Raw genomic sequence first — 27,336 nt, 5'->3', positions numbered from 1 at the left:
CGCCATGTTAATAAAATGCTTTGTTTAAATATGTGCATTACTCTGACCATAATCATAATAAGCAAATTAAAGGTAACAACAAAAAATAATTCAATTATCTTGAAAACTTTCAAGTAAAAAGTATCGGTATCAACAGTACTAGCCTTCTTATCGGACAGATGCAAAAATTTGCCGTTGGCAACTGTAAAGCCCACCCAACTCACTCTCTTCTACTGTGAGTGTGTGTGGAATTTGCAACATGAAAACATTTATTGTGCGATAGTTTTCTATGCTTCAGTTCAAATGTATTAATGCACCAAAATACTGCATACCAATATTCAATAACTCCGACTGGGAGAGAAGTTGCTGTTGTCTGATTGCACAAACTCACTTGAATACACCATAGCACGAGAGTACATTTGAACGTCAATCAATACGTCCCTCAATACTGTCAGAAGGAAGAAAATATTTGCTATATTTGAATTAATACACATGTCCCATTACAATGTTCTTTAAAGACCACTAATAAGGGGCTAATGGAAACAGTACACCTGAAACTACAGTGTCGTTTCCGCCTCCCCACCTCGAGACAGGGCTGGGTTCCTTCCCTTCTACCTGGGCCAGCCGCGCACGGGAAGTAATGGCGACATAGTTGGACTACACTGCTCGGATTTCAACGTTATTTCTTTTCCAGTCAACGGTAATAGTTAAGCACACACGTTCCATTTTGAGCGCACTCTTGAGAAAGCTTCGTGTTTAATAGTTTTGTTTTAATAGAAGTGTGTTTATGTTGTAGACGGTGGTCTAGTAATTGTGACATTTTAATAGTTTTTCATGCTTAAGTACATTCACTTGATTTGAGTTATTTAAAAGTTATGAGACTTGGAAAAACTACTCTTGTTTTAGAGACTTATTTGGCAAAGTGTTTACGTAACGTCAGCTATATTTCCACTTTGTTGGGGACCGTCAGTACATTTCTGGTGCTGTCCTGCGTCGGCTCCAAATTACACTGTTTCTCCCCCCCCCCCACAACCATAAAATATAAGTACAACACCAGCGGCTATTATATTCTACCAATAGTGGTTAAAAAAAAAAACAGATTGAACAAATGAATGTCTAATGTATATTTGTCATAATTCGAAGTTAAACTTGGTGAGCATTTGGCTTTTACTCGCGGCTGTCTGGTATATACAGTATGTGCATGTCCGAGGCTAACGTTAGCAGCTCAACTTTGCCGAATCGCTATCATTAGCTGCCAACAAACATAAAGGCACGTGTGGCGTGACTTGCAGTTTCAGAACAGGAAGATGATGGGTTTACAATACTTATAACACATTCGACAGTTAGCAACTCCTTTTAATGAAGAATATATTTTGTAATGTGTTATATTGTGATATTTAGTCCATTGGCATGGTGAGGTGAGCACACAGTAGGTCATAGGCGTGGTCTCTAATTGAATACTTCCACCAGTACACTTCAATAGGTATACTGTGTACACTGTGTACCTAGTTCCTGAGTGTGTCAAATATGACAGTGCAGTGCGGTCCCAAATTGATCACTGTCGCTACACACTTACCGGAAATGACGATCACAATATTTAACCGCTTCTTTTTGTCACTTTTATTTCAAGTTAGTCCCTCCCCTTTTGCTACGTAGCCAAAATGGCCACTATTGAGGTTGGTAAAGCCATAAGTACTTTCCTGTGTCGAGGCGCTAGCGTACGCTACTCCAGCTATCATTATTACGTATTATTACTTTTGCAGAGCTGCTGAAAACGTGAATTTCTCTTGGAGATAAATAAAGTATCTATCTAAAAAAAAAAAAAAGCCAGCAAAATTGTGAAGAGACTGTTTAAAGACTTAAGTATTATGGAGTGCATCAATGGGCAAACAACAATATTTGTCTATGAATGGCGGAAAAACTTGAAGAAGCCAGTGTTGTCTATGCAACTGATCAAGTAAGGAAATACATGGGAATTATTTAAATAGCTGATAATGGAGCCTACCATGCCACAAGAGACAAGGAAACCACTTTTTTTGTGTACTTATGAACACCAAATTGACAAGCCACAACACAATGCCTGCCACAACTTGCAAGTTTGTATAGCAACAAAATTGTGTACTTTTTTACAGCATTTTATTTTATTTTTTTAGGATTGCACCACTGTAAAGCAAATTAAAACCAAATGGACCTCAACTTTGTTAACTAATTGGATGGATGATTGATTGACAGTCCAAAAGGCACTTAAGGCATTTAAACACCTTCCTCCATGCATTTTATAATGTAATCTATATTGGCTACCTCCCTTTATATTGAAATGTTATTTCACATTCTAATCTTATCTTTTTCAGTCCACAGCCATGAGCCAACCAACCCGTTCAAACCGGGGCCACAGAGACAGAAATGGTGACCGTAGGCAGCCCCGTGAGCCACACGGTGGGGGGAGTTCATCATCTGACAGGTGTGCATGAAGTCATCTGAAAACACCACATGTTACCTGTAAAACGTCACAGTACATGCGTTAATACTATAAGTATATGGGGGGAATATAGAAACACCTTTCAGTACAATATACTGCAGTTCTACACCACTGCAGTCTATATCTTATTAAAAGTTTTACAAAAACTGCCACAATGTGAGTCATACCAGTATTATTAACTTGAAAGACTGCAGCCATCTGTAATATTGGCACAGGAATGGATAGATGAATGTTGTTTTTCTAACATCTTTTGTGTTCTCCAGAGCATCTTCCCAACATCCATACCACTCCAGAGAAAACGACCATCAACCCACACATACGCAGGGTGTGCCACATGTTGAACGTCACGACTCCAAATGCACACACATGTGCTCCAGGAGAGGTGAGACTGGAGCTTCTCAGACTGGTTTCAATATGCGTAGCTCATCCTGGATTCTATGACTTCACGCTGGCCAAACTGGTTTTCTTGCATTCACCACCTCTTTCACTCCGAGGTAAAAAGATGCTATATGAGATGCAGTCGTTGAATAGGAACTCGTACTTAGATAATTCTTAATGAAGATAATTTCACCACACTCAGTTTTTAAGGACAAAAACGTATGTTTGCGTGTGAACGAAAAGCCGTAGAAAAATATGCCCTTTTTTAAAGATCCTGAATTCGTGTGGACATAGCCTTAAAGCGCAGCAGTTGTCACTTTCTGAGTAGATACAGGAGCTGATAACCCCACACAGAGTGAAGGAGCCGTCAGTCCCACTGCAGTCCCTGCAACTATTTTTGTTACCATAAATTATTTTTGTTAAAATAAAATATACAATATATGTACCTGTAGTTGGATGTATGCCCATCAGCTCGCCTCTATTTTTCAGTGAATTAGGATTTCAAAATATATAACAATAATTATATATTAATGGATCACTTGTATGATGTTTATACATCTTTAACGGTTATAACTGACCCTCTGAGGGCAACCATCACGGCAATGTGGCCCGCGTTGAAAAGAACTTTTGACACCTGAACGAGACCGTCTCATCTGAACTGCAGGTGGCAGTCATTAGGATTTAGCAGCATGGTTTCAAAAGCTGTCTCTTTTCTGCCAGGAGGTGGTTTCACCTGCTGTAGTGTCAAAGAAACCCAGTGCAAGGTCTTCCAACTTCTTACTGAGAGGTGTTGCTATATTATATATACTGTATATAAATAATATATAATAAAAAATACAATATATGTAACTGGCCTTTTCTGAACAATTGGAAGATTTATAGTGACCTGAATGTTTCCTGTCATGATCAGGTATTGTTCTGATCTGTTCTGTGCTGACCAATGGTCTGGTCTTGGTCTGCGTGGTGGCTGCTCAGATGGTGATGTCAGGCTTGTCTTCCATGGGAGGTCTGGGCGGCATCAACATCAACTCCAACTTTAACCTGCAAGGCACTGAGCTGCAGAAGGTGCGAGAACTGGACATGCAGTACAGCCAGATGAGAGCGCCGGGAATCTACGGCGGCATTGCCTTCAGCCTGACAATGGGTGTGGTCTCGCTCCTATTTGTGGTTGCAGGCAACAAGCCCCCCCACCATATATCCCGTAAGCTTTTTTATGGAGCGCTGGTGTTTCAGGCTGTGGGAGCTGTGGCCTACGTGGTGGCTGTTGGCCTCTATCTGCATTTTGTCATCAGGGTCAATGCCACTGATGTGTGCCAGCAGCGCGAGCGGCTGTATGCACGAAACGGGTATACTTGGATGAACTGTGACGTCAGTGGCGCAGATGCAGCTGTGGCATTATTTGGACTCATTACGGCGGTCCTGTATGCTGTCGGAACGGTTCTCACCATCCAAACCATGCGTAGGGTGAAGCGCTACTTGCAAGAGCGAAAACACCGTGAGGTGGAGAGAGAGCAGCCGAGATCCCACCCTCAGAGGGCCCCACTGAGGGCCGAAACCACATCTGTATGAATGAGACGGGCAGTTTTGCCACTTTCTCTAAACATAGACCCCAATATGTTATATTTTTGTACAAAAAAAAGTCTCAAAAGGACGGCTTGTCGTATTATCGGGGTCTACAACTAGAAATGTATATGAGGAAATAGAAGCACCATCTCAGGTCTCCTCTTTCCCCTCTCTATGTGTGGCAGAATGCTCCAAAAACTTTAAAAGTAGATTTTAGAAGGTTTTCATGACATCTGAGCTGGTAGAAGTAGAAGAATATAAAAATAACCAACATATTCAACCCAGCATACAGCATTTTGGTTTGGAATATTTGACTTAATGTACATCACGTAATATGTGGCAAAAGCTGCTTGATTATGTCCTTAGTTTAAACTTGTGTTTTTACTGCACAAAAATGCCATTGTGAATGCTCAACTAATCTTTTGTTACCGAACTACCAGCGTGAACACCTTAAAAGCTTGGCAAGTTGTCAAGGAGTTCTGATGCCAATTTTAACATCACGGTGATGAGTGATGCAGAGTCACCCAACAACTGTCAAGCAGCCACTCTACCAGTTATTTCACTAATATTGAAACGGTGATTTTGAAAACAAAAATCTCGGGTCGTCTTATATTTGGGTCAGTACGGTGTACTGTATATCTTCATGGCCATCTTTATTAAAGACATGAGTCAACATGAAATAGTTATCTGAAAATGTACATGTTTTATATATTGTATTAAAAGAGCTTTCTTGTGCATTGAGAAATATGTAACAGTTGTGAGAACATTCACTGGGCCGGTTCGTACAGTACGATCCTCTTGTTCAGCATTCACTCACCACCGCAGCACCACTCAATACTGCCATAACACAAACATGGAACAACAGCCTTCAGAAATAAATCTGTTCTCTCAGAGAATATTAGCATGCATCAGTGACTAGGTCACTTAAGAGTTTTAAACTCCTTGGAGTTAAACAGTTTACTAACCAGACCCTCCAGGATTTCACAATGTTGCGATTCTTGCAAATTCCCGGAAAATATGCGCAACCTCACAACTACGTCCAGTCCCGACAACTTCCCCACACGTTTTGGCCAATCGTCATTTTCGACCATCGAATTTGTCCCTGAATAACGGTCAAACGCGCACATCAACTGTCTAACCAATCAAATGTGGTCCTGCATCGCCCAGCCATGTCCTACTTCCTTATTCACATTGGCAGACGTCTGTGTGAGATGATAATCTCATCATCTCTCATTTACCAACAAAAATCACCAATATAGATCACAGCAGACAATAAGGGAGCCTGTGGTGGTGTTTTGCAAACGATGCACACATTTGTGTTAAGTGGTCATGTGTAAAAATACCAGCAGATGGAACACACTGAAGGCAACTGTTGGTTAAGACATGTAGGTAAACACACCATGCCTAAATACACTATGAAAAAAATAATACAGTAGATCCCTGCTATTCACAGGGTTTATTTTCCAAGACCACTCGATTGGAGTAATTGATACGCCCATGAAAATGTTTTACTTTTGACACAGAGCCCCCTACAAATCCTCCTGCTAGCTGGATGTTGTTGTCTTCCGATTTCAGATCAACATTTGCAATAAGCGTGACTGTTGTAATTATTCTCCAGAACCTCTCTCTCTTCAATATGAATCACATCAGCACTAATGAATGATAATGTAAGACGATGGATGAACAGATGGAATCTGAGTCACGGTGTAGAAGTTTAGTTTCACTTTTGCGTCTCACAGCAACTATGGTGCGTTCAAGGACTGCCAAAATCTCAACGCATTGCGTAAAGGTAAACATAAAAAATTGTGGACCTTTTATAAGAGTAGTATATGTATGCTGTACATTTTACCTCTCATCACTTATTTATAAATTAGCAGTGACTCGGGTTGAATGAGATGTGTTTGTGTAAAAAAAAACTGCGTATTTTTGTGAAAGAAATAACAAAATGTTGAACAAATATCAGCCAATGCTGAATTGCAAGTATGCAGGGATCCACTGTATACTGAAAATGACCATAGGAATATGTACATATTCGGTATATATTCAAGGGAGACTACTAGCCTGGATATAATTGACTGTAGAGTAGTCAGCGTACAGCTTGTATGACGTGTCAACATAGTATGAAGTGCCTTTAGTATGTTGCTTTGAGAGAATTTTGCATCATTTACTGTAGTCATCTTCATGAATGATTTTTAACTGTGAAAGTTTTTATGTTTTTCTCATGTGAAGGCTGAGCTGTGATTGTTAGTCTTCCCTGACAGGACTAGAGGTGTACTTTGTTGTGGCTGAATAAAACCTATTTTGCTACATTTTTGTGTGCCATGTCAGTAAGATGCTTTTCTCAGTCTTTTTGCTCTCAATATATGCTCATTAATTGCTTCTTTAAAAAAAATGTCTCTATAAATTACACAGAGGAAAATCACGGTTTATTGCAATTTTTACTTTCTCCCGAAATTATATTGCAACAAACATCTAGAAAAAACACAGCAACTTCCAACGCAATTTTTGGGAAAAAAAAAACTCCTGCGAACTCAGGAATTTACGCCCGCAACAATTTCAAAATCCTGGAAGGCCTGACTTAACAACCAAGGCCAAAAGAAGTGTGAGCATCAACAAAACAACACTGTTGAAACGTACCATCGATGATGCGATGTAGTCAAAATGATACTAAAAGCATTTACAATGCTTCTTCAAATTAATGATGCTGTATCAATTCAAATCAAATACATTAAATGTGATGATTTAATCAACATGAGTGTTATAAAAATTGCATTGACTTTCTGGGGCACAGAGTTAACTGTAGAAATAAAGCAAATAAAAAACAGTCTGGTCCTTAACAATCTGAATCCTCGGGTTTTGGACCAAGTGGTGCAAAATGAATCAAAGTGACCGACGTCTGGATTGTTAGATGGAGATGGCCGCCACTACGGCAGATGACAAGAGTTACAGAGGTGTGATGAAATAGTCTATGGGTTTCTGGTAGGTGGGTGCTTGCTGGTGAGTCTCCAGCTGCTCCTGCTGCTGGATGATCTGCCGCACTTCCTCCTCCAGCTCGGGTGGAATGATGAACTGATCGTCAGGGTCGGGTTGGGCAGGAGCGTTAAAGTAGCCCCCTTGCTTCCTAACGGGTGCATCTGCCGCTTCCTCAATCACGTCCTGGTTTCTCCCTTGGCAGGCAACAGAACCGTTAGCTCGAGCCCTACGTCCCAGAGTGCCTGATTGAGTCTCTCCACTGAGGCAGGGGGAGGATGGAGTGACAGGGAAAGGGGTAGCTGAGATGGGAAGAGGCGACGGATCATGACTGGACGCGACGGACTGAGGAACCCTTGTGCTTGAGGGCATATGAGAGTGGCCCCTGCTGTGCAGGCTATGCACATCAGCCTCAACCTCCACACGACTCCCGTTAGAAAAGACCCCCGGAATGGGCTCCTCGTCTTCGCTGTCAAGCCCGTTGTCGGACAGCGCTCCAGAGAATTGCCTCTGGAAGCTGCCAGTGCCGCAACCGACACGCCGCATGCCGGTTCTTCCTGGCAGGCTCAGATGAGACGCTATTGGCTCAGTTTGAAGAGGTGGCTCTTCTGAGGATGCTGTGGAGCCCACCTCGCTGCTCATTTCAGACATGCTGAACTCGCTCAGCTCGCTGACAGTTCCCGACGAAGCAGGCAGCAGCGGTAAGCTGCCCCCGTCGCCGCTCACCAAACAAGGGTGAACACCGGTTTGCACGTGCACACCCAAGCCTGGGCTGGGAGGTGGAGGCGGCAGCTCACAGAAGCAGCAGTCTTGGGTGATACTGAGCTGGACGACGACGGCACTGAGGCTGTCGGAGCAGCCGAAGCTCTGAGCCAGAGTTACAAGCTTCTTCGCGGCAGCCAGGGCGTCGGGAACATTCCTGACGGCTTCCACTGCCTCGCTGGGAGACAACATGTCCCACAAGCCTCTGCTGCCCAGCAGAACAAACTCATCCTGTGGGGTGAGTGTTACCACAGAGATGTGTGGCCGGGGGGTGACTGATGGGCACAGGAAGGAATATCCCATCATTCTGGTGGAGTCAGTCACACCACTGACTTTATTGTCCTGCAGAGAGAAGGAAGAAACCTTAAGTCAACGGTGCAAGCTGGCTAATAATTACATCACCAGATCACATTTCACATTGGTACTGGATCACATAGCGAATAGAACTTAGAACATTTTACAATAAAATAATGCAACATATCTTTCACAATAAATCTGTTATTGCCCAAGTGATTTCTGTCATGTCGTTATGAAATACTCTTCCTTGTGTATGTCAACGGTGAAAATCGTATTAGAATATGCAGTCCTCGCCACATCACTGTTTGAATTTCGTGGCTTCACTCTCAGTTTTTCAAAAATACATTCATAAATGATGCTGTTTCGTGGTTGAATATGGCCTATTATTAGTCAAAACATATGCATATTTAAGCAAATGTTACATTTTTTTTGCGTAACTTAACAATTTTCAAGCATAAAAATGGCTAAATGAAGTAAAATAGAAATAAGGCATTCAAAAACGTTGACATAGTATTCTACCCTAATCAACAGGTGTCAGTCATATTATTGTGAGACACAATACTTGGAACAGGCTTTTATTGCAGGTTTGAATTATTCCGCAACAGGCAGAATAATAAAAATAAATTATACAAATGCCAAATAAAAACAAGGTTCTACTGTTGCGGCCGTAACCCATGGCAAGCTGAGCTAAGGAATCTTACTTTACTTACCACGCCGGGTCTGGGACTAATTAACTGACTAATTAACTATTACTGTAATTGCAAATACTATTAATTGTTCAACTCAAAAACTAAACAACAAAGAATTAAAGCAGGGGTGTCCCAAGTGTTGCCCGAGAGTCATTTGCAGCCCACAGCTCGTTTTTTGTCGTGCTGTGACACAAAAAAAAAGCATAACTCTTGAGGCAGGAAGTGTGTCTTCTTCATTGAGTAAGGCTTTTAGCAACATCACTTAAGAGATGCGAGTACACCTGCTGGTCACATTAGGTATTACAGTCGGTTTCACTGCACTGAACTGTCACATTAATCATATATTATTCAATAGGGATGCTCCGATCAGGGTTTTATGCTGCCAAATCCGATACTGGTACCGATCACATGGATTAACTGTACATTTGTCTATTTATTTATGATGAGTGCTATTGAGCACCGTTAAGACAATTCCAAGGGCCCCTAGCAAATAGGTATGTATGGAAAAAAAACAACATTTGGGCGGATAGACTTTTTTTTGCCTTTATTTGAGTGAAACAATTTTTGTACTATTTAACAGAAACCTGAATTTAATTTGATGCATGTTTTGGAGTAATACGAATACATGGCAAATGAACTGTTATTTTTTTAGCTCAAGGTAACAAAATGAACTCAGTAAAATAATCCAAATAAATATCTTTATTAAATAAAAATATGTCCTGCTCAACGTAAATTCAGTGTCCAGGTTGCAGGGGTCTCATCACTATTCATCACTATTAGAGCTGTCGACTATTTGTTTTATTTATGACTGGCAGCATTTCAATTGTACACTACTTTATTTACCAAGCAGATCTCCATTGAAACAGTGTGGCCGCCGTCTTTATGCTATTTTGTGGTCATTTGTCATCATATAAATGGCATAAAGTCTGAATTGAACAGTTACAATAAAAAAAAAAAATACCAAGAGTTGAAGCAAATATTCTTTGAGCCTTTGTGAGCTACTCAAAATCGCCTGGCGAGATAGGAGACTCCTGTATCACCTCTGTATCACCATCATGAGGCTGGACACACTGTGTTTATGTTCATTAAACCACCACACACAAATAGTGTTTTTAGGACAAGACATGATAAGTATAATGACAACAAGAGAGTAACGTTGTTCAGTGACACTTGAAAAAGTTAGTACGCAACCCATGAACGTGATATCCACTTGTGGCTTCCCCGTGGGACAAAAACGAGCTCTGAACTAACCGCATTGCTTGTTGGTTTTAAAAACAAAATGTCACTGTGGTAAAAAGACAGATCCCGAAAACCAGAAGCTAGGCGGATAAGTAAAAGGCAAAGCAGGTAGTTTTTTCCCATACCTACCGTTGCTGACTCTTATTCTCTTGATCACGCCTTTTCGAACATTCCACGCTACTAAACAAGTAACGAAAGTACAGTCGTCCCTCGTTTATAGCGGTTAATTGGTTCCAGGCCCGACCGTGATACATTAACTCCCACAATGTAGGATTCAATGTTAATAAATGGAATATTTTCGTATTTAGAGCATAGAAAATCTGTTAATGACTTTCTAAATGTTTTTTTTTTAACTTTAGTAGAGCCCTGTAGACACGAAACAACACGCCTATAGTCACCTTTACACTCTTATTAGTCATACAACACATTGCCCAACTCTTATGCTGCAGGGACTTGAAACAGCGAGCTAATCAGTTAGCCTCAAATTTATTTCTTCTGAGCTTAAGATGCCAAAAACTTACCACTTCCACACAGAATGGGAGGCGAACTGTTTTCCACTCTGTCATGTTGGACATGCCATGGCTGATTCATAACTTCATGCAGTGTTAAGGTAATGCAATGTAAAGTAATGGCTCAATGTTTTATGTCAGTACTGCTGCCTTGTGACCAGAATACTACATATCACTTGTATTTCAATATGTCTTGACTAATAATAGCCCATAGTCTACCACAAAACAGCCTTCATTTATCAATTAAATTCTGAAAAAATACAATATTGTGAGTGACGACTGAGATGTGCTGTGCTGATACTGTATTGGATCGATATCGGTGGGTATTGGCCGATATTCTAGGCTGCAATATCTTCGGATTGGAAGTGAAAAAGTTGAAATGGGCTAACCCTATTTTAAACAGGACCTTTGAGCAAATAAGAAACAAATGTACAAAACGCCAACTCTTAATTTTTCCATTAACTCATTCAATCCCAGCCATTTTTCAAAAGACAACCGTCCATTTTAGACAATGTTGACTGATGTTTCCAGGCACACAGAATATTGTGTTCTATGGCTAAATAAACATGGAACCTGCCAAAAGAAAGATCAGACTCCTGTCTGTCATCAGAAAAAAAAGGTTTGTTTCTACCTTCTACCTAATGTTCTGCAATAAATCAGTTTCTTTTGATGAGCACAAGCAATATAACAATTGAACAGAATTGTACAAGCACAAGATAGGAGAGACAGAAAGAACGTGAAAGTAAGATACATAGCATACACTGCCATCCAAAAGTTTGTGAACACCTGCAGGTTTGGGAACACGTGCAGGTGTAATGCTATTGTTTATTTGTTTAATAGGTAAGTTGACCTGTTCTTTTTAAATGGTAAATGATATATAGAAATTAAAATACAATTTATTTGAACTTTAATGGTAGGGGAAAGACTGAATACCACACCAAAACTCTACTGTTTGTGGAAATAGTGTTTTGGTGTCTAATTTGGTCAGACTGAGAGAAAGAATAAAGCCTGTCCATATGACCAGCAGGAACACATGAAACATAAGAGCATTGTTTGTACCTCCGTGATGATGGCATTATGCTGCCTGACCCTCTCGTACTCTAGTTCTTCTTTGACAGTGTGGATGGTGGAGAGTTGCATAGCTTTTCCATCTCTGCACAAAACAGCTTGGCATCTGCCTACGTTGGCAGCCTTTAGGGTAAAGCAGCCGCCATGCTCACCAGGAGGCACTGGGTCATGTCTAATGTGACATAAAGCTGCTGAGCCTCCCATTCTTTGGCCTGCTGTGCCCAGTTTCCTGCGTAAGATCAGCAAAGAAATTCTGTGGTCAGTAGGGCAGCTGGAGCCGGGGCCGTATTATCAAGGCCCCATTTTCTATTTCCTGCTGAATTACAGTAGTCAGTAATTTGCCAACCGTTGCATGGTGAGGAAAGTGTTTGTCATGTAATCTCCCTGGCTTGGGCCCCTTTGGAGCTCCTCTGCTAACACATCCCCCATGGTGCACTGCAGCAAGTAAGGCACCTCAACATTCCTGTCGCCATCAAAAACACCATACAGAGCTTCACGGACGCCACAGAATGTGTCCAGGGCAAGAGCTGCCACACACAACCTGAGAGGAACAGCAACTCGGTGAAAAACTAAGCAACCATGAAGCATAGCACGACTAAATCAGTTTCAACTAATCTTGCAGTTTCCAGCACAGTAAATCTAAATACTGGATGCAACAAATGCTTGTCTTCAAATATCAGATCTTCAGAAAGATGCTGTATAGTGTGCAGAGCTCAATAGTAGAATTTATACTACATGAGGCAATACTATGGGAATGAGCTTCATTCAATTAAACTGGCCATGCTAATGTATCAATAAAATGTTTGGAAATGTGGTTCAAACAAACAAACTTATTAATACTACCTTACTATCTTATACAGCCACAGCACAACAGACACAATAAGGTATACAAAAAATGAAAAAATAGGGCACACAAAACATCAGAACTCACTTGTTTTTGACTCCGGAAGCCTCCGTGTAGCCGTGGCTCCAGACTGCTGGGCCTCCGTGGCTCTCACTGGCACTTGATGCAGAGGGGAACAGGTCCACCCTTAAACATCGGATATTACTGGAGAGAAAGTACGGATCACGGCAAAACCACCAATCGATTCAATGAGTCAAATATATATTTTATATATAGAGTGTGAATTGTTCAGTAAGGTTCTCACTTAAGAAGCTCCAGGCTCTTGTGGTCCAGGTTGAGACGGGGATTTCCTGTGAGATCCAGTTCCTGAAGTTTGGGAGGTAGCGACTCTGGCAGAGTAACCTCAGTTAGCTCGTTGCAGCTCAGGTCAACACACTGACAAAGACATGGTTGGACACAGAGGGTGTTTCTGTATTCAGGGAGTTTTTGGATGGTATTACAGGGAGATTAGGTGGCATATTAATATGAGGCAAAGATGGATATATGCCTAATCTGTAATGCCTAATTTTGGTTCGGTATCATACAGTTATCATCTACGAAGGAAGATGCATTTTTATTTATTGTTCCTCCATACTTGGTTTAGCAGCAGCATGTATATTTCAGCATATTGTTGCTGTAAGGGTCAGGGAAACATGAAGCCTATTAACTGCAATGTATGCTAATTTCATCCATTTTTCAGAAAACCATCAATTTCTTGTGAGGCGTTGAAAGAACCTGTGAGAAAGCATAAGATGTGACTTGCGCCGAATGACTGAATATTGACTGCTAACCTTTATCTCAGGCAGCTGCAGGACCTCCGGGAAGGCATCAATGCAATTGGAGTGCGCAGACAGTGTTTGCAGGCGCTGACAACTCAGGATCGTTGTGGGCACAGTCCTCAGTCTGTTGCCGCTCAGGTCCAACTCCTCGAGACGCTCCAGTTGTGCCAGTTTACTGCAGGAGAGAGTTGCAGTTGTATCAGGGACAGATTTTTTTTTTTTTTAAGTTTACTGGTTGGTTCAGCATACGAAATTTCAGCCTTTCTCAACTAGCTTTTTACGTGTGAACCTTCAAGACAAAAATTTAGCTGGTTAATATGTTATTGACAGTCTATAGGGAGTTTTATACTTCAGCATTAATGAAAAGAAGGCAGTGCTTGACATCTGTGTGACCTTCCTGCACATGGGAGGAAAAGAACTACTGAAATGGCTTGTTTGTTTTTTTGTCCAAACATCTATGTTTGGAACAAAAGCATTATCTTTACTGTAATTTCCTGTCTAAGTTCACACAAAGAAAGACAGAAAGTAGTTTGTCTGTCAGACGTCTTTGATTCCTCTCACTGGAAAAATCATCTAGCGTGCAAACCACAGCAACAAAAAAAGCTTGTGCATGAATCCTGGCATTTTGAGAAGTTTTGTAGTTTGAACTACAGTGGATACCTGCACATTTGCAAGGTAGCAAATTTGTAGATTTGTGGTCTGAAGAATTTTGTTTCTTCTTCAAAAATAGGCAATTTTTCCACACATCTCATGGAACATAAGTTGGTAAAAATTGATACTGTAACTACGTGATAATACAGTTACAATGTATAGTATATCTGTACCACTGTTTAAAAAAAAGCCCACAATTTTTAAGTTTTTATGCTTCACCGATGATGCTATTTTCATCAAGCGTTCATGTGCAAAAGTGTAACTTCTACAGCTGACTTTGATTCCATCTGTTCAAAACTAAGTGTGATAAGGTGGTGGATTAGGAGGAAGGAGGAAGTGTTGATACAAAAACATGTGTGTAAGCCTTTGAATAGGGTGTTGGTCTGGAACATTGCTGCTGGCGTGTTAAAGTTGGCATCAGCGTCTCTCTGTCGGGACGCTAAAATACATGATTTTCATATAGAACACGTTTATACATCCTTTCATTAGACAGACTAAATAGCCTCATCTACATGAAAGCATGGAATTTCTCTCTCAGTTTCTCATCTGCTCTCCATCATCACTCTATAGAGGAGCGATCACATTACTTGAAAAGCATCTTAAAAACAAAACAAGTATTAATGACGCCAATGACAAAAATCCTTTTTTCGGTGTAATACAAGTGGTGCGGGAAGTTTGTAAAACATTAAGAATTTGTGTCTAGTTTTGCATGACCAACGACCAAAAACATTAGCGAAGCCCAAACCTCAATCAATAAAAATGCTGTGGATGTACATGTGAGGATGACCACCAAAATACTTGATGATTGTACGCTGTTCTGAGAGAAATGGGCTAAAATTGATACCGGGGACATTGCATGGGGTGGTCACGCCACTACTGAATTAAAGGGTCAAATACATTTTCCACAAACAAATAAGTGGCAACAGATAATTTTCCGTAATAAAGACATGCAAAAGATTAATGTTGTGGTGTCATTTAAATTGGGTTGCCTTCATCTACTTTTTGTACTACCCTTTTTCAAGGTCACCGGTGAGTTGGAGCCTATCCCAGGTGACTTTGTGTTAAAGGCAGTATATCCCCCTGACAGTTATTTTCTTTATGCAGGGTGACTTCTTCTCACTTCTCACCACCCAACGGTTACCTGGCAGTGAAGGTCTGCAGTTGGTTATAAGCAAGGTGAAGAACTCTAAGGTGGGCATGCGCTGGTAGGAGAGGGACACATTTGTCTGTCAAGCTGTTGTAGGTCACATAGAGCTCCTTCAGGTTGCTCAAGTTTTCATGTGATAGGCCAGCTGCAGGGAGGCACTCCAGCTTATTAGCTGACACATTTAGGTACTGCAAGCTGCAATAAAATAAAATAAAAAAAAAAACAATATAAATGTAGATAAGACAAGATAAAAATTAAAGAAAGGATGTTGTAAGTACTTCTGGGCTTTGATGAAGAGGTTGTTTGGAAGTTCAGTCAGATGATTGTGCTGCATGTCTAAGGTTTCTAGCTGTGATCTCTCCAGCAACTCAGCCAACTGACAAAGAGCATTCCAGCCTGCAAACAGCTTTATCAGGCTCCCACTGGACAGCAACCTACGACACAAAACACATCAAGCCCAATCTTCATTACCACGTTACCCTAAATAGGAGACAGAACCAACTATATCTTCCTTTCCTTCAAGGAAATATGCACCCATAAACTTTTATAAACAACAGACTAGCGATCAACAATGCTAAACAATGCCGCATGCTATTTTGTAGTAATGTAACTTAAAATTCAGTGTTGAACATCAAACAAAGGATGAATACTTAAAAACTACTAGATTTTTTAAATGTATTAACTTGTAAAGATACTACATTTGTTTGTAGGACTTTTACTACGATGACTTGTACATACTGTTCCTATTCTTGAAATTACATACTAACAATCATAATGTGTACTTTATCTAATCCTCGTGTCCCATGTTTGAGACGTATGTACTGTATATTACTGTACATTCCACTAGCTTTTGCTAAGATACTGAATTCAAGAGGATGGTAATGGTAACAGTTTAGTTGATTTCAAACATGTTTAACAAAGTTAGATTAAAGAGCAACACGTTTACCCTTGCACAATTCAACATGTCTGAAAAGGAGTAAACAGAGCTTATTGAATCCTTGACACTCACCGTATGGGTAGCTCTGTAATACAATTATGGTTGATGTCCAAAAGTTCCAGTCTATTGCTGTCACACACCCAGTCAGGAACTAGGCCAAGCTTGTTCCTTTTAGAAAATAAAAACAGTCAACACGCTGCTAAACACAAGCACATATTTTGCACTTCTGTTTTTGCAATGAGTCGAAGTACCAGGACAAATCCAAAACAGTCAGATTCTCTGGCACAGGCTGTACTTCTAGTTCTTTGAGCTCTATAATCATAAGCAGAACATTGATTATTTTGTGAGCTGTCGGAAAACTAAAATTTTGCATCAAACATGATGTGTTTAATAACTATAGCCAACACGGGGAGTTTCTATACCATTGTGTGCAGCATGCAGGCTCTTGAGGGTGTGTCCGCTGACTTTGAGGAGGGAAAGTGTGTTTCTGTCACAGCGGAGAACCTCCAGTTTACAGAGAGGCCTGACATCCAGCACTGGTAAACGAGTATCCCTTAGGTCCAGGTGCACTATGTGGACTAGCTGCTCCATATCTCCCAATGTCACCTTTTGAAGCCAGTTCAGCCTGCATGATCATTAACATGCAGTAATTAAGGGACATCAGCTGGTATTTGGCTCGCTAAGAAATATTCTTATACAGTGTTCCCTCGCTACATTGCGGTTCACATTTCGATGACTTTTTTTCTGTGCTTTTTGAACGTGCATTGTGTTCTGCGTCCTGATTGGCTAAGGGAGAACCCACGCATTGTGTTCTGCGTCCTGATTGGCTAAGAGACTGTAGACCATTGTCCATCAATCTCCTTCGTCCCTTCCTGTGCAGTACAGAATGCGTTCGGCTTGCCAAATGTACATAAATGTTCGATCGCTAGCAGTGTGAATCTGAAGTGCTGTATGTTTGCAAGTTTTATCCCCGACAACACCCACAGTGTCGACAAAACATCCTTTCACCATCAAAAGCATCTGCGGTCACCCCTAAAAGGTAGAGGAAGATGCTAACCATCCCACAAAAGTTGGACTTCTGGACATGCTGAAGGAAGGTATAAGTTGCGGCTGTAGGGCGCCATTACGGAAAAAATTAATCTTCGTTCGAGGAGGACGACGATATGACGACAGGAGCAATATATTTTAATAAGGATACAAAAACGCTGCAGCACAGCGGAACGGTGCCAGGACGAAGATGCGTGGTCAGAGGAGTGAAATACATGTGAGTCACTTAATAATTTCTTGTGTCCAACCTTCGTAGGTTGATCACTAAAATTCAAACGAAGTTTTGAACTTTTTTGAGAGTGTCTAAACAAGAGAGAAATGTGAGAAAATGTTAATGCCTAAGAAAAGTGTATAAAGTGTATGGTGAGGGGCTTTACAGTCTTAAAACATATATAATCATTGTCAAAAAATTAAGTTGGCTACTTCGCGGATTTCACTTATTGTGGGCTATTTTGGGAACCTATCCTCCGCGATAAACGAGGGAACACTGTACTACCTTATACAAAATGAATCAATTCAACGAGCTTATTGTTTGGCTCTGGATACACTAACAATCTACAATTTATAAAAAAGTTAGCATTAACAATAAGTCAGTTAAAACATGGTGATAACCTGGACATAGGCACGCTGCATGCTGATGAAACACTATGGTGCTTTTCCCCTTTACATTAGGATTCAGCTCAGCTTGGCTCAATATGGGGTAGTGGGTTTTCCATTACTGAAATATACACTGTATAGTACAGAGGGACACTGTATTGTACTTTTCGGTATGTCGCTGTTACCACATAAGAGAGACCATTTTTATTTTGAGAATGGAAGCCATGTTTTATGTCACTGAAGTATTCTGAAGTATATCAACCCTGGCTGGTACCTGGCTATGTTGAGTAGATTTGGTACCGTAAAGTAAAAAGGGGGTACAAAAGAACAACAGTAGGAAAACACACCTCTTAATCAATACATGAATTAGGAGTTGTCTACCTGAGATCTATGTGACAGGCAGGCAACCACTGCAGTTCTGCCATATCCAAGAAAGAGAGTTGGTTTCCTGCCAGACACAGTTTCTCTATGTCTCTGAGCTTCTCCAGGACAGGGGGAACACAGGTGAAAGAGTTGAAGGACAAGCCAAGGTAGGCCAAGCTCTTTAAGGAGCCCAGTTCCTCAGGCAATGAACTCAGATGGTTTGCGTCCAGAAGAAGTGCCTGCAAGCTGCAAATATAGTTTTTTGGTTTCGTTAATAAATCAGAAAAATTTGTTGAACTTGAAAAAAAAAAAACATCCTAAATACAGTTGTCCCTTGCCACTTTCAACTGTGAATTTCTCAGCTTCACCCAAACACACTTTTTCAAAATAAATTATTGCCATTTCATGGTTTACTGTGACCCATTAGTAGTCAAAAATATGCACATTTAATCAAATTTGACTTGTTCTTGGCCTAAATTAAGCATTTTCAAGCATAAAAATGGCTAAATGAACATACAAATATAAGGCATTCTGAAGACATCCATCCATATATTTTCTATGCCGCTTATCCTCATTAGGGTCGCTGAGGTATGCTGGAGCCTATCCCAGCTGACTTCGGGTGAGAGGCGGGGTACACCCTGGACTGGTCTTCAGAAGACATATGTCGAGTAATATCTGTGACTTGTTGTGTGTGTCTTTAAGGGGCGGGGCCTCGGAAGTGTGTGACGTGTGTGACGTCAGCAAGCTAGAGTTGACTGTGTTTAGCTGAGTGTTAGCAGTATGGAGCATGCGTGTGACTGGCGCGGGTTCTTGCCAACAGCAGCTCCTGTTTTAAAGGACATGCATTCTTAGCTGCCTCTTTTTAGCTTAACTTGTGCACATAAAATCAGTGAAGATGTATGTTGGATAATTAATCCACCGTGGATAAAAAAAATTGTTCAAATAAATCATTAAGTGCTCAAAATGAATATGACATGTATGCCCAATGTGTGTATATATAAACCTCTGCCCAAAATTGTAGTCTTTACTTTTGTCAACTTACTTGAGCATGGTTCCTACTTCTACAGGAAGAGATGAAAGGTAATTTCCTGACAAGTTGAGCTCAGTCAGGGAGATGATGTCACACAAGGCCAGTGGGAACTCCGACAGTTCATTATTAGACAAACTGAGGCTCTTCAGTTTACAAAACCTGCAAAGACATTTTAATCAAAAACAGTGAGAAAACAGACAAAAATGTTTTCACGCCTCCCCGATTTGAAATACTAGTATATCTATTTAATTATTTGTACTGTACAGACTGAACTTGAAACTGAAACTTGGAAAATGCAACAAAATGGAGAGCTGTGAAGCATACGGGCGTATTCGAGAGTCAATTTGCACGTTGAGTATGATAAATTTGTACATGCTGTGCCCCCATTTATTTTGGCCAATTACCTGTCAGCAGTTTTAATTTTTTTATGTTTCATTTTTAAAATCATTAAAACCGTTTACACAAAAGCTAAGGAGCTTAATGTTTTGCATATTGTTCCCTTACTATGATCTTAAAAGTGATCTTAAAACCAATGTACGTATCGAACCGTGATTATGGTGTACCGTTACACCCCTAGTACATGTTAAACACAGGAAGCAAGAAAATTATCAGCAATTGCTGATACTCAGAGATTGGATAGGATTAAATAAGGCTGGCTTCTTCCTACTCCTTTTCGGACATTTTGATTTGTCCAAGCGTAAACATGTGATGGACTTTAATATAACACCATTAAGCATCCATCCATCCCCCCTTTTTCTATACCGCTTGCCCTCACTAGGGTCGCGGGTATGCTGGAGCCTTTCCCAGCTGTCTTTGGGTGAGAGGCGGGGTACATCCTGGACTGGTCACCGGCCAAACCATTAAGCATTTTGGAAATAAACTAAACCATTACCATGACCATAAATTTGCCCATTTTTTATGTATACAAAGAGATTTGTTCAGCTGCTATTTCTGGCCCAGATGGCAAAATGCCTGAATACAAATATTTTATCATAGAATATCATAAAAGCTTAATGCTAAAAATTGCTTGTCCTTTGCTAAAATCACGTTGCCAGCTTCACACGGGCCACGTCTAATTTGGCTTCAAGTGTTTACAGTTTGGAATTTATTGTAGTTAATTAAGACTGTAAAAAGCACTGCGAAATTTAGAAAGAAAAAAAATTGGCTGTTTACTGGCAGACTACACAATATGTCTGCCCATACAAATAGGATGGCAGGATGTTATAACACTAACACTTGTGTAGTGGTGTGTCCTGAAAACTCACCTGGTAAGTGCTGGAACACCTTTGTGCAAGGACATGAAGTTGTTTTTGAGATTGAGATGTGTGAGGTCCTGGCTGAAAAACAACTGAGCTGGCAGTTCCTCTAGACTGCAGCATGACAGGTCGACCGAGTTCACCCTCTGGGACACAATCTGACTCAGCAGGAGGATGGACAGAAAAAAGGTTCACTTATAATTGGTGTTGAAGCTGAACTGAAACCACGTTATTTTCATTTGGTAGTGGGATAAAGAAATGTTCACACACATACAGTAATTACAGTCTCACACCTTTGAGGCCGTTCTGTGCCAGCGGAGGTGCTCTGTGTAGGAGTCGTAGCTGATGTAGTAGGTCTGGCTCTGGGGACCAGCGGAGCTCAGGGCCAAACAGTGGCTGTGCCTCTTCACCTCATCGACCTGCAATAAGGAACTTGAAGTGTTTTTTTTTTGCAACACAAGCAAATCATGAATGTCTTCTGTCATCTACTGTGTTAGACAAAGACTAAGACAATTTAAGTTGCATCACAAATGATTCCAAGCATCACTGGGACAATAAACACAATTAGATACCACTGCTTATATTTATAATAGGGCTGTCAAATGATTACAAATTTTAATCTGGTTAATCACATGTTTTAACATTTATCATGATTAATCACCATTAGCAACTATGTCTGAAATATGCCCATTTTATTGTATGTAATATTTAATTAACTGAAAGATAAATGAAAGGACAGGATTATACATATTTGTATGTATTAAAAAAAAAACTGAATATGTCAATCAAGCTAAAAGATACCACACAAGTCTAAAAATCTATTTGTCTAACATTAGTCTCTGTAATATTAGCAGAACATGTTATTATGAGCAATGAGGGGTTACGTTCAGACACGTAATTTAAGGTAAATTTACTTGCTTTCTGTGTATTTTCCAGCATACTTAAATGTAGCAAACTGTACATCCGAATTAAGAGTTACGCAGTATGTGATAAGAATATCCACTTCATGTTTTTCTTGATCTTCCTGTTTATTTACACACACGCACACTGTAAAGCCGTTTTTGTGATGTTCGGAGTGTCCCTGAATGCATCTTGCATTCCTTGTAATGAGAATGAGGAAGAGAATGAGGAAGTGTCATTCCCAGTGTGAGTGGACTCGAGACGTGTGTGTGTGAGTTGGAGATACATACAGTATCTGGTGTTGGAATTGTAACAGAGGCATGCTTGCTCTGGTGCGCATGCGTTAATTACACAAAAAAAAATCACGTAATTATTCAAATAAATTAGTTACCGCCGGTAATGCGTTATTTTTGACAGCCCTAAATTATAATTTGTTAAGCAACCCACTACATACACAGTAAATAGGTACATAGACACAGGCTTAGGTGGTAAAGTGGTCGTCCAGCAACCAAATGTTTAGAACCTTGTTCCCAAAACCAAACTGACATGGGATGCAAATTGGGATATCCTTTGTTTGGTTTACAATTCAAGGCTTGGCTTTCATTGCATACCTTGCCACCAACAAGAGGGAGGATATGGATTTTGCCCGTGTGTGCGTGTTTCACAGACGACACAATAAGGCAGGTTCCACTCAGAGTGACCTGACGTTTGGACCAGCGGTTGACAGGTAACGCCAGCTTCCCTTTGCGGACATTGAACACCCCAGAGAGTTGCACGCGCTCTGAACCACCTATTGCTCGAGGTTTTCCTGAAAAGAGAGCGGTTTGTTATATCAGAGGAGTGATTAATACACAGCACACACGGGGTTCTTTTTCAGGTCTTATGCACGTTAAAACAAGTTCTCACTGGTGGTGTAATGGTACACACTTCTGCTTTTCATGGCAGAGGGCATGGGTTCAATTTACGGCCAGGGTTGCATCACGAAGGTCATCCGGCATAAAAACTAAGCCAAAACCATTCATGTGATTGACTTGCTGTGGTGACCTCTAACAGGGGAAAAGCTGAGAGGTAGGACTGTCACGGTAATCAATAAATCAATTAACTCCAAGATAAATAAAAAACAAACTTGCTAAGGGTGTGACGATTCATTCACGACATTGATGCACCAATTTATATTCTTAGGATTCAACTACATCGATCTGGGTTCTCAAGTTTCCATTCAGGAGGACATATATATTCAAGATTCAAGAGTTTTAGTGTCATATGCACAGTAAAACAGGTAGTTATACTACATATATACTATATATTGATCTAACATCGTTTAAAAGGTAATCAATCGATTGATTAGTAAATGAAGCATTGGATTTAAGCACAGAGGGCTTTATATGGGTGTGCTTTTTTTTTTTTTTTAAGAGTTTTTGATAAAGACGTTAAACGTCGGTGAAGTCATTGTCTTCCGGGTATGTGGTTGTAATAGGAGTTGTAGTTGACCTGTGAAATACAGTTGATTCGCTTCTTCTTTTGGTCAGTTCATTCACTTTATTCAGTATTCATATTTAACTCATCTGGCCTTATTTGAAACTCATTTTAAGTGACATTTTTGGGCACAATATGCAAAATAAGGACGTTTTGTATGCCTCTGGACGTTAGTTTAAGGTCCAGTAGCAGTGACGCTTAGTGACATCATCATCCAGCACGGCATGTCCAGGTTAAAACACATGAATGTTACAAATACAATCCCCATATTCAGCACTTAATTGACGATACCATTTGCTGAAGGATTTGCATAATGTCCCTCATTGGGTGCAAAAAGGCAGGTTTGGATTGCACTATTTAAAGTAAATAATTAATCATGGCAACCTATACCACCCTCTGTTCATCAGGATTATTTATTGCATTTTTAACACATTTTTGTACTCATTGATAATTTATTCTTACGTATGTCAGCATTATTAATAATTAATACCTGATTCCCTTACAAAAAACAACAGGAATCTAGGAAACTTCACCTGCACTGTCCAGCATCCAGGTTGTGCGCTGTTCACCACATGCTGTCTAATGGTGTAAACAAAATAAGGATGTCATAAAATATCTTATATTAATAAAAATTGAAATTGCATTGGTGACCACATCTTTCTTAACCACAAACACAGGCATTACAGTTTGTTGAGGATTTGCACACATTACTACATGTGTGCGGAGGCTGACATTCCCATTAGAAAAGTAAGCCAGGCTACATCTGTTTCTGAAATACTGGGCAAAATTGGTCAATGATATATTGCATCAATAAATGTAAGGATTTTTGCATTTAATTAACGGACATTTTTGTTGGTTTATTGTAAACTACTGCATGTTTACAGAATTTGCAAATAATGACATTTACAATGAGGGGCGAAAAATTGGAATATATATCTGAAAAGCAGTAATGTAAAGCAAGTAAGAAATGAGCAAAGAGGAAATGAGCTGGACTTTTTGCAATAACTGTTCAGTATCATAGACACAAAACTATTGGCATTGTGTAAATGTATTTAAAATATATTAATAAAATACATGCATGATCAAAGACAACTAAATAAATTGTACTGTAAATATGTGTGTTAGTATTCCTCCAATTGTTTATGGCACTGCTAGAAAAACATGTACTATAATAAATACCAAAATGTATTTCCTTTCTTCTTACATATATAGTAACAGACTTTATGACGACCTGCACAATCTTATTTTGCCTCCGCCTTGCCTAGTCCCATCCTCACATCTGAAGGTCAGGGGTCATGGACATGTAGAGCAGCTGTCTCCATCTTTTCCTATCTCTTACAATTCCGGTACACTCTGTAGAGCACCAACACAGTGCCCGCGGGAACCAGGTAGCCCCCCACGACCACATGAGGCGCCCGCAGGCCTGCTTTTCATTCGGGTTTTCAGTTAATAATGTGAGAACACTAGAAAGAAATGTATTCTGAAACATAAAATGTGAGTTGTGGATACCAGCATCTTGTGAATGTTTTGGTAAAACAAGCATATTTGATTTGTTTGGGTTGAAATAAGGTATGAAAATCATTTCTACAAAAATGAGTAGCTCGTGGCCATTTTCATTTTCTAAAAGTAGCTCTCGCAAGAAAAAACGTTGGTGACCCCTGCTGTAGAGCTTCCTCTACCATTATAACATATTATTATAATCATCGTTCGAGTCCTGATTGTCTTGTCCTTCTTTAAATAAACTTCCAATGGTTTTCACGGGAGATTCTGGAAGGACTGTTGACTTTCTTGGTAGTAAAAGGAAAAAAAAAAAAATCACAGTTATGCAATAATTACAACAAGCTGAAAAACAATATTACATTTAATTAATAATGTAATAACTAAAGTAATAAAATAAATTTAGCTGAGGGATACATACGAGCGATTGTTTTAAGCGATCTGTAACGCCTTGTCGATTTACCTTTTAAATAGTCGATGACTAGTCGAACATTACGATAGCTGTTAGTTGCAGCAACAACGCGATCCATGACAACATAACAAGGATGGGGATACATTTAAAATGTCACAGATCTGTTATTTTGAGTACGTAACAGAGCACACCTGATGCCTCCAGATGTGTCTCCCAACTAGTGTATGTACAGAGAGAAGAGCACAACACTGAGTTTTGTCCCACTAGGACAATTGTATACACACGTAACAGTCCGACTGAACACACACAATAGAGTTCATGGAACACCGAGAATAAAAACAACCTAGCACACACAAGTGGCCTGCTATATCTAGCAAAATAGCAGCTCCCTGTCACCTATTGTTCATGATTTGAGGCAAAGAGATGAAACCTGTTTTTAAATACATACAATACAAAAATAAGTGCATACATGTCTCAGTACTCACCAAAGTAGAAACGAATCAGGCAGCCAATACCAGCATTCATCCCCTCCTCCTGCACCCTCCATGGGTCTTCAAAGCCCAAGCTAGTCAGGTACTCATTTAATATTTGCAGAGGCTTCTCCTCATCTTGTAAATGTCGCACAACTCCACCGTGCAGCTGGACAAAGAGAGAAGGAGTTGGGCTAGTATTGATGTGCTCTGACCAGCCTCTGCTCCCTGCTGAAACCTCCGTGTCAGACTGCACTGATGCTTGGCTGCTTAGGGGCCGAGTCAGAGAGCTGCTGGAGCATTTTGATGGAGGTTTGATGAGTTGGGGTGAATCACTGCAGTCACCAGCTATAGTCCCACTGTCAATCTCTAGTGTGCTTATCGATTGCTCGGGGGTATTTGTGAGGTCAGTGGTAGTGGGCTGGTCTGCAGGAGAATTGCATGTGGAATGGGCTGGTGAGGATGTGAGCTCGATCTCCTCAGAGGAGCTCTCAAATGGGTCAGGTCCCTCTGGGGCACTGTCACAGTTTGGGCTCAATGCTGATGAGTCCGTACCCAAACCCGTGCCATCACTTAGCGAGTCCTGGTGTACTGTGCTTTTAGGTCCTCCTAGGCTGAAGTCTTCACAAGTGCTACTCTCTATATCTGATCCAGAGTAGACAACATAACCGTCTGCCACACTCGAATTCAAATCCACGCCAATGTCATTCAGACAAACCTCAGATGAAGAGTTACTTGCAGTTCTGTCATCTACAAATGGGTTACAAGACAGTTTAGTATCAAAATAATGTTTTGTGTGACTGTTATACTGCAGAGATTCATTCTCTTCTGCCTTTATGTCTTTGGGATCCAATCCTATACTATGTATGTCATCAGTCTGTCCATTACTAGTCTTACAGATATTTACATCAGCAGTTGTTATGCAGTTGATTCTCAAGACAGCCCCAGCTTTACTTGCTTCCAGCTTACGGGCCACCTCTTTAGCAGTAGTATCCACTGTGCACAGCACCGGCCGTGGGTAGGAGGGCGTGAGCCAGTCATGGACGTGAATACAACCCCGTTTAAGGTCCGATCTCACCCATCCCTTGTCGGAGGCCAAAAGTTGCTTTGACTGCTTCTGTCTGAGGAACGTTTTCCTATCCAGGCTGAGGGTGCTCAGCGGTGAGGCTGAAGGAGCGGGGCTGGTCGCCTCCGCAGCAGACACCCCGGGAGAGCAGCTGGTCGGCGGGGAACCCAGCGATAGATTCCTCTTGTGCCGCTGGCGTCGTTTGCTCAGCAAAGAGTTGGGAGAAGTGCTGTTGTTGACGGAAGACAGACTGTAGATGTTAGCTGTCTTCACCGCTGACATGTTATTTTTGGCGCCACCAATCGCGTTAGCAACTTGGTTTTGATAGATCCCATTCCTTATTGCAATCTGGAGAAGGGAGGTGGCTGCAATTCCCTTCCCTAAGAGTTTTGCCTCAGCGCCTCCACCCTCATCTTCCCCGATGGATGGTCGCTTTCCAACAGATATCGCTGTAAATCCAATAGATTTCGCTGGACCACCGTCATGATTAGGCTCTGGCGTCCACTGTGGTGTTTGCGAAGTTGAAAGGGCCCCACACTCGTGTTCCTTCACACGTTCCATCCCGTTCGCGGTGGTTAGTAAAGACAGCCTGCAGCTGAATGCTAGCCTTCGTTAGCGCGGAGCCTTTAGCTCGCTCAGTTACTTACCACTCCGGCCAGTCAAATGAATGTGGCTCTCCGTTAGCCTAGCATGCTAAGGTGCTGCGTAGCTCGTCCAAAGAGTTACCGCACCACATCACCCCATTCTTAAATACCTCCTTTAGCTCTCCACTAAGAGCTAAAATTTTAAAGACAGTTGTAGTTTGTCATCAGGGAAGCCAGTAAGAGGAGGCGTCCGCTGTTGGAGAATGGAGAGACAGATGATTGACGGTCAGTGTGTAGGGTAGGGCGGG

General features: G+C 40.9%; 2 protein-coding genes across 2 annotated transcripts; one reads left to right on the top strand and one right to left on the bottom strand.

Annotated features, from left to right (window-relative positions):
* Positions 1–476: 476 nt before the first annotated feature.
* On the top strand, positions 477–7,019 carry si:ch211-191a24.4 (uncharacterized protein LOC100150331 homolog). The gene is made up of 4 exons (XM_054789478.1): positions 477–679; positions 2,331–2,440; positions 2,722–2,840; positions 3,747–7,019. Exons 2-4 carry the CDS (start codon positions 2,340–2,342, stop codon positions 4,403–4,405), a joined length of 879 nt encoding a protein of 292 aa, XP_054645453.1. The 5' UTR covers positions 477–679; positions 2,331–2,339; the 3' UTR covers positions 4,406–7,019.
* Positions 5,014–27,336, bottom strand: LOC129188637 (PH domain leucine-rich repeat-containing protein phosphatase 1-like). Its single transcript, XM_054789466.1, has 17 exons — positions 25,394–27,336; positions 22,135–22,331; positions 20,917–21,042; positions 20,633–20,781; positions 19,380–19,526; positions 18,356–18,583; positions 16,753–16,955; positions 16,582–16,642; positions 16,403–16,498; positions 15,672–15,827; positions 15,388–15,588; positions 13,608–13,770; positions 13,082–13,212; positions 12,865–12,981; positions 12,280–12,474; positions 11,925–12,162; positions 5,014–8,473 (listed from the first exon to the last, which is right to left on the bottom strand). Exons 1-17 carry the CDS (start codon positions 27,003–27,005, stop codon positions 7,343–7,345), a joined length of 5,151 nt encoding a protein of 1,716 aa, XP_054645441.1. The 5' UTR covers positions 27,006–27,336; the 3' UTR covers positions 5,014–7,342.

The sequence above is a fragment of the Dunckerocampus dactyliophorus genome, chromosome 10 (genome assembly GCF_027744805.1).
Source record: "Dunckerocampus dactyliophorus isolate RoL2022-P2 chromosome 10, RoL_Ddac_1.1, whole genome shotgun sequence".
In the NCBI taxonomy this organism is placed as follows: domain Eukaryota; kingdom Metazoa; phylum Chordata; class Actinopteri; order Syngnathiformes; family Syngnathidae; genus Dunckerocampus; species Dunckerocampus dactyliophorus.
Note: the sequence above shows the minus strand (reverse complement) of the source record. Positions and strands in the feature narration are given on the sequence as shown.

Bases quoted from the DNA above. Each gene is read 5' to 3' on its own strand.
- si:ch211-191a24.4 (XM_054789478.1), top strand. From the start codon at position 2,340: ATGAGCCAACCAACCCGTTCAAACCGGGGCCACAGAGACAGAAATGGT. The intron at 2,441-2,721 runs GTGTGCATGAAG...TGTGTTCTCCAG, and splicing joins GGGAGTTCATCATCTGACAG to AGCATCTTCCCAACATCCAT. The intron at 2,841-3,746 runs GTGAGACTGGAG...TGTCATGATCAG, and splicing joins ACACATGTGCTCCAGGAGAG to GTATTGTTCTGATCTGTTCT.
- LOC129188637 (XM_054789466.1), bottom strand. From the start codon at position 27,005: ATGGAACGTGTGAAGGAACACGAGTGTGGGGCCCTTTCAACTTCGCAA. The intron at 21,043-22,134 runs GTATGCAATGAA...TCCTTATTGCAG, and splicing joins TCCCTCTTGTTGGTGGCAAG to GTCGATGAGGTGAAGAGGCA. The intron at 15,589-15,671 runs GTACTTACAACA...ATTTTATTGCAG, and splicing joins CTCTTCATCAAAGCCCAGAA to CTTGCAGTACCTAAATGTGT.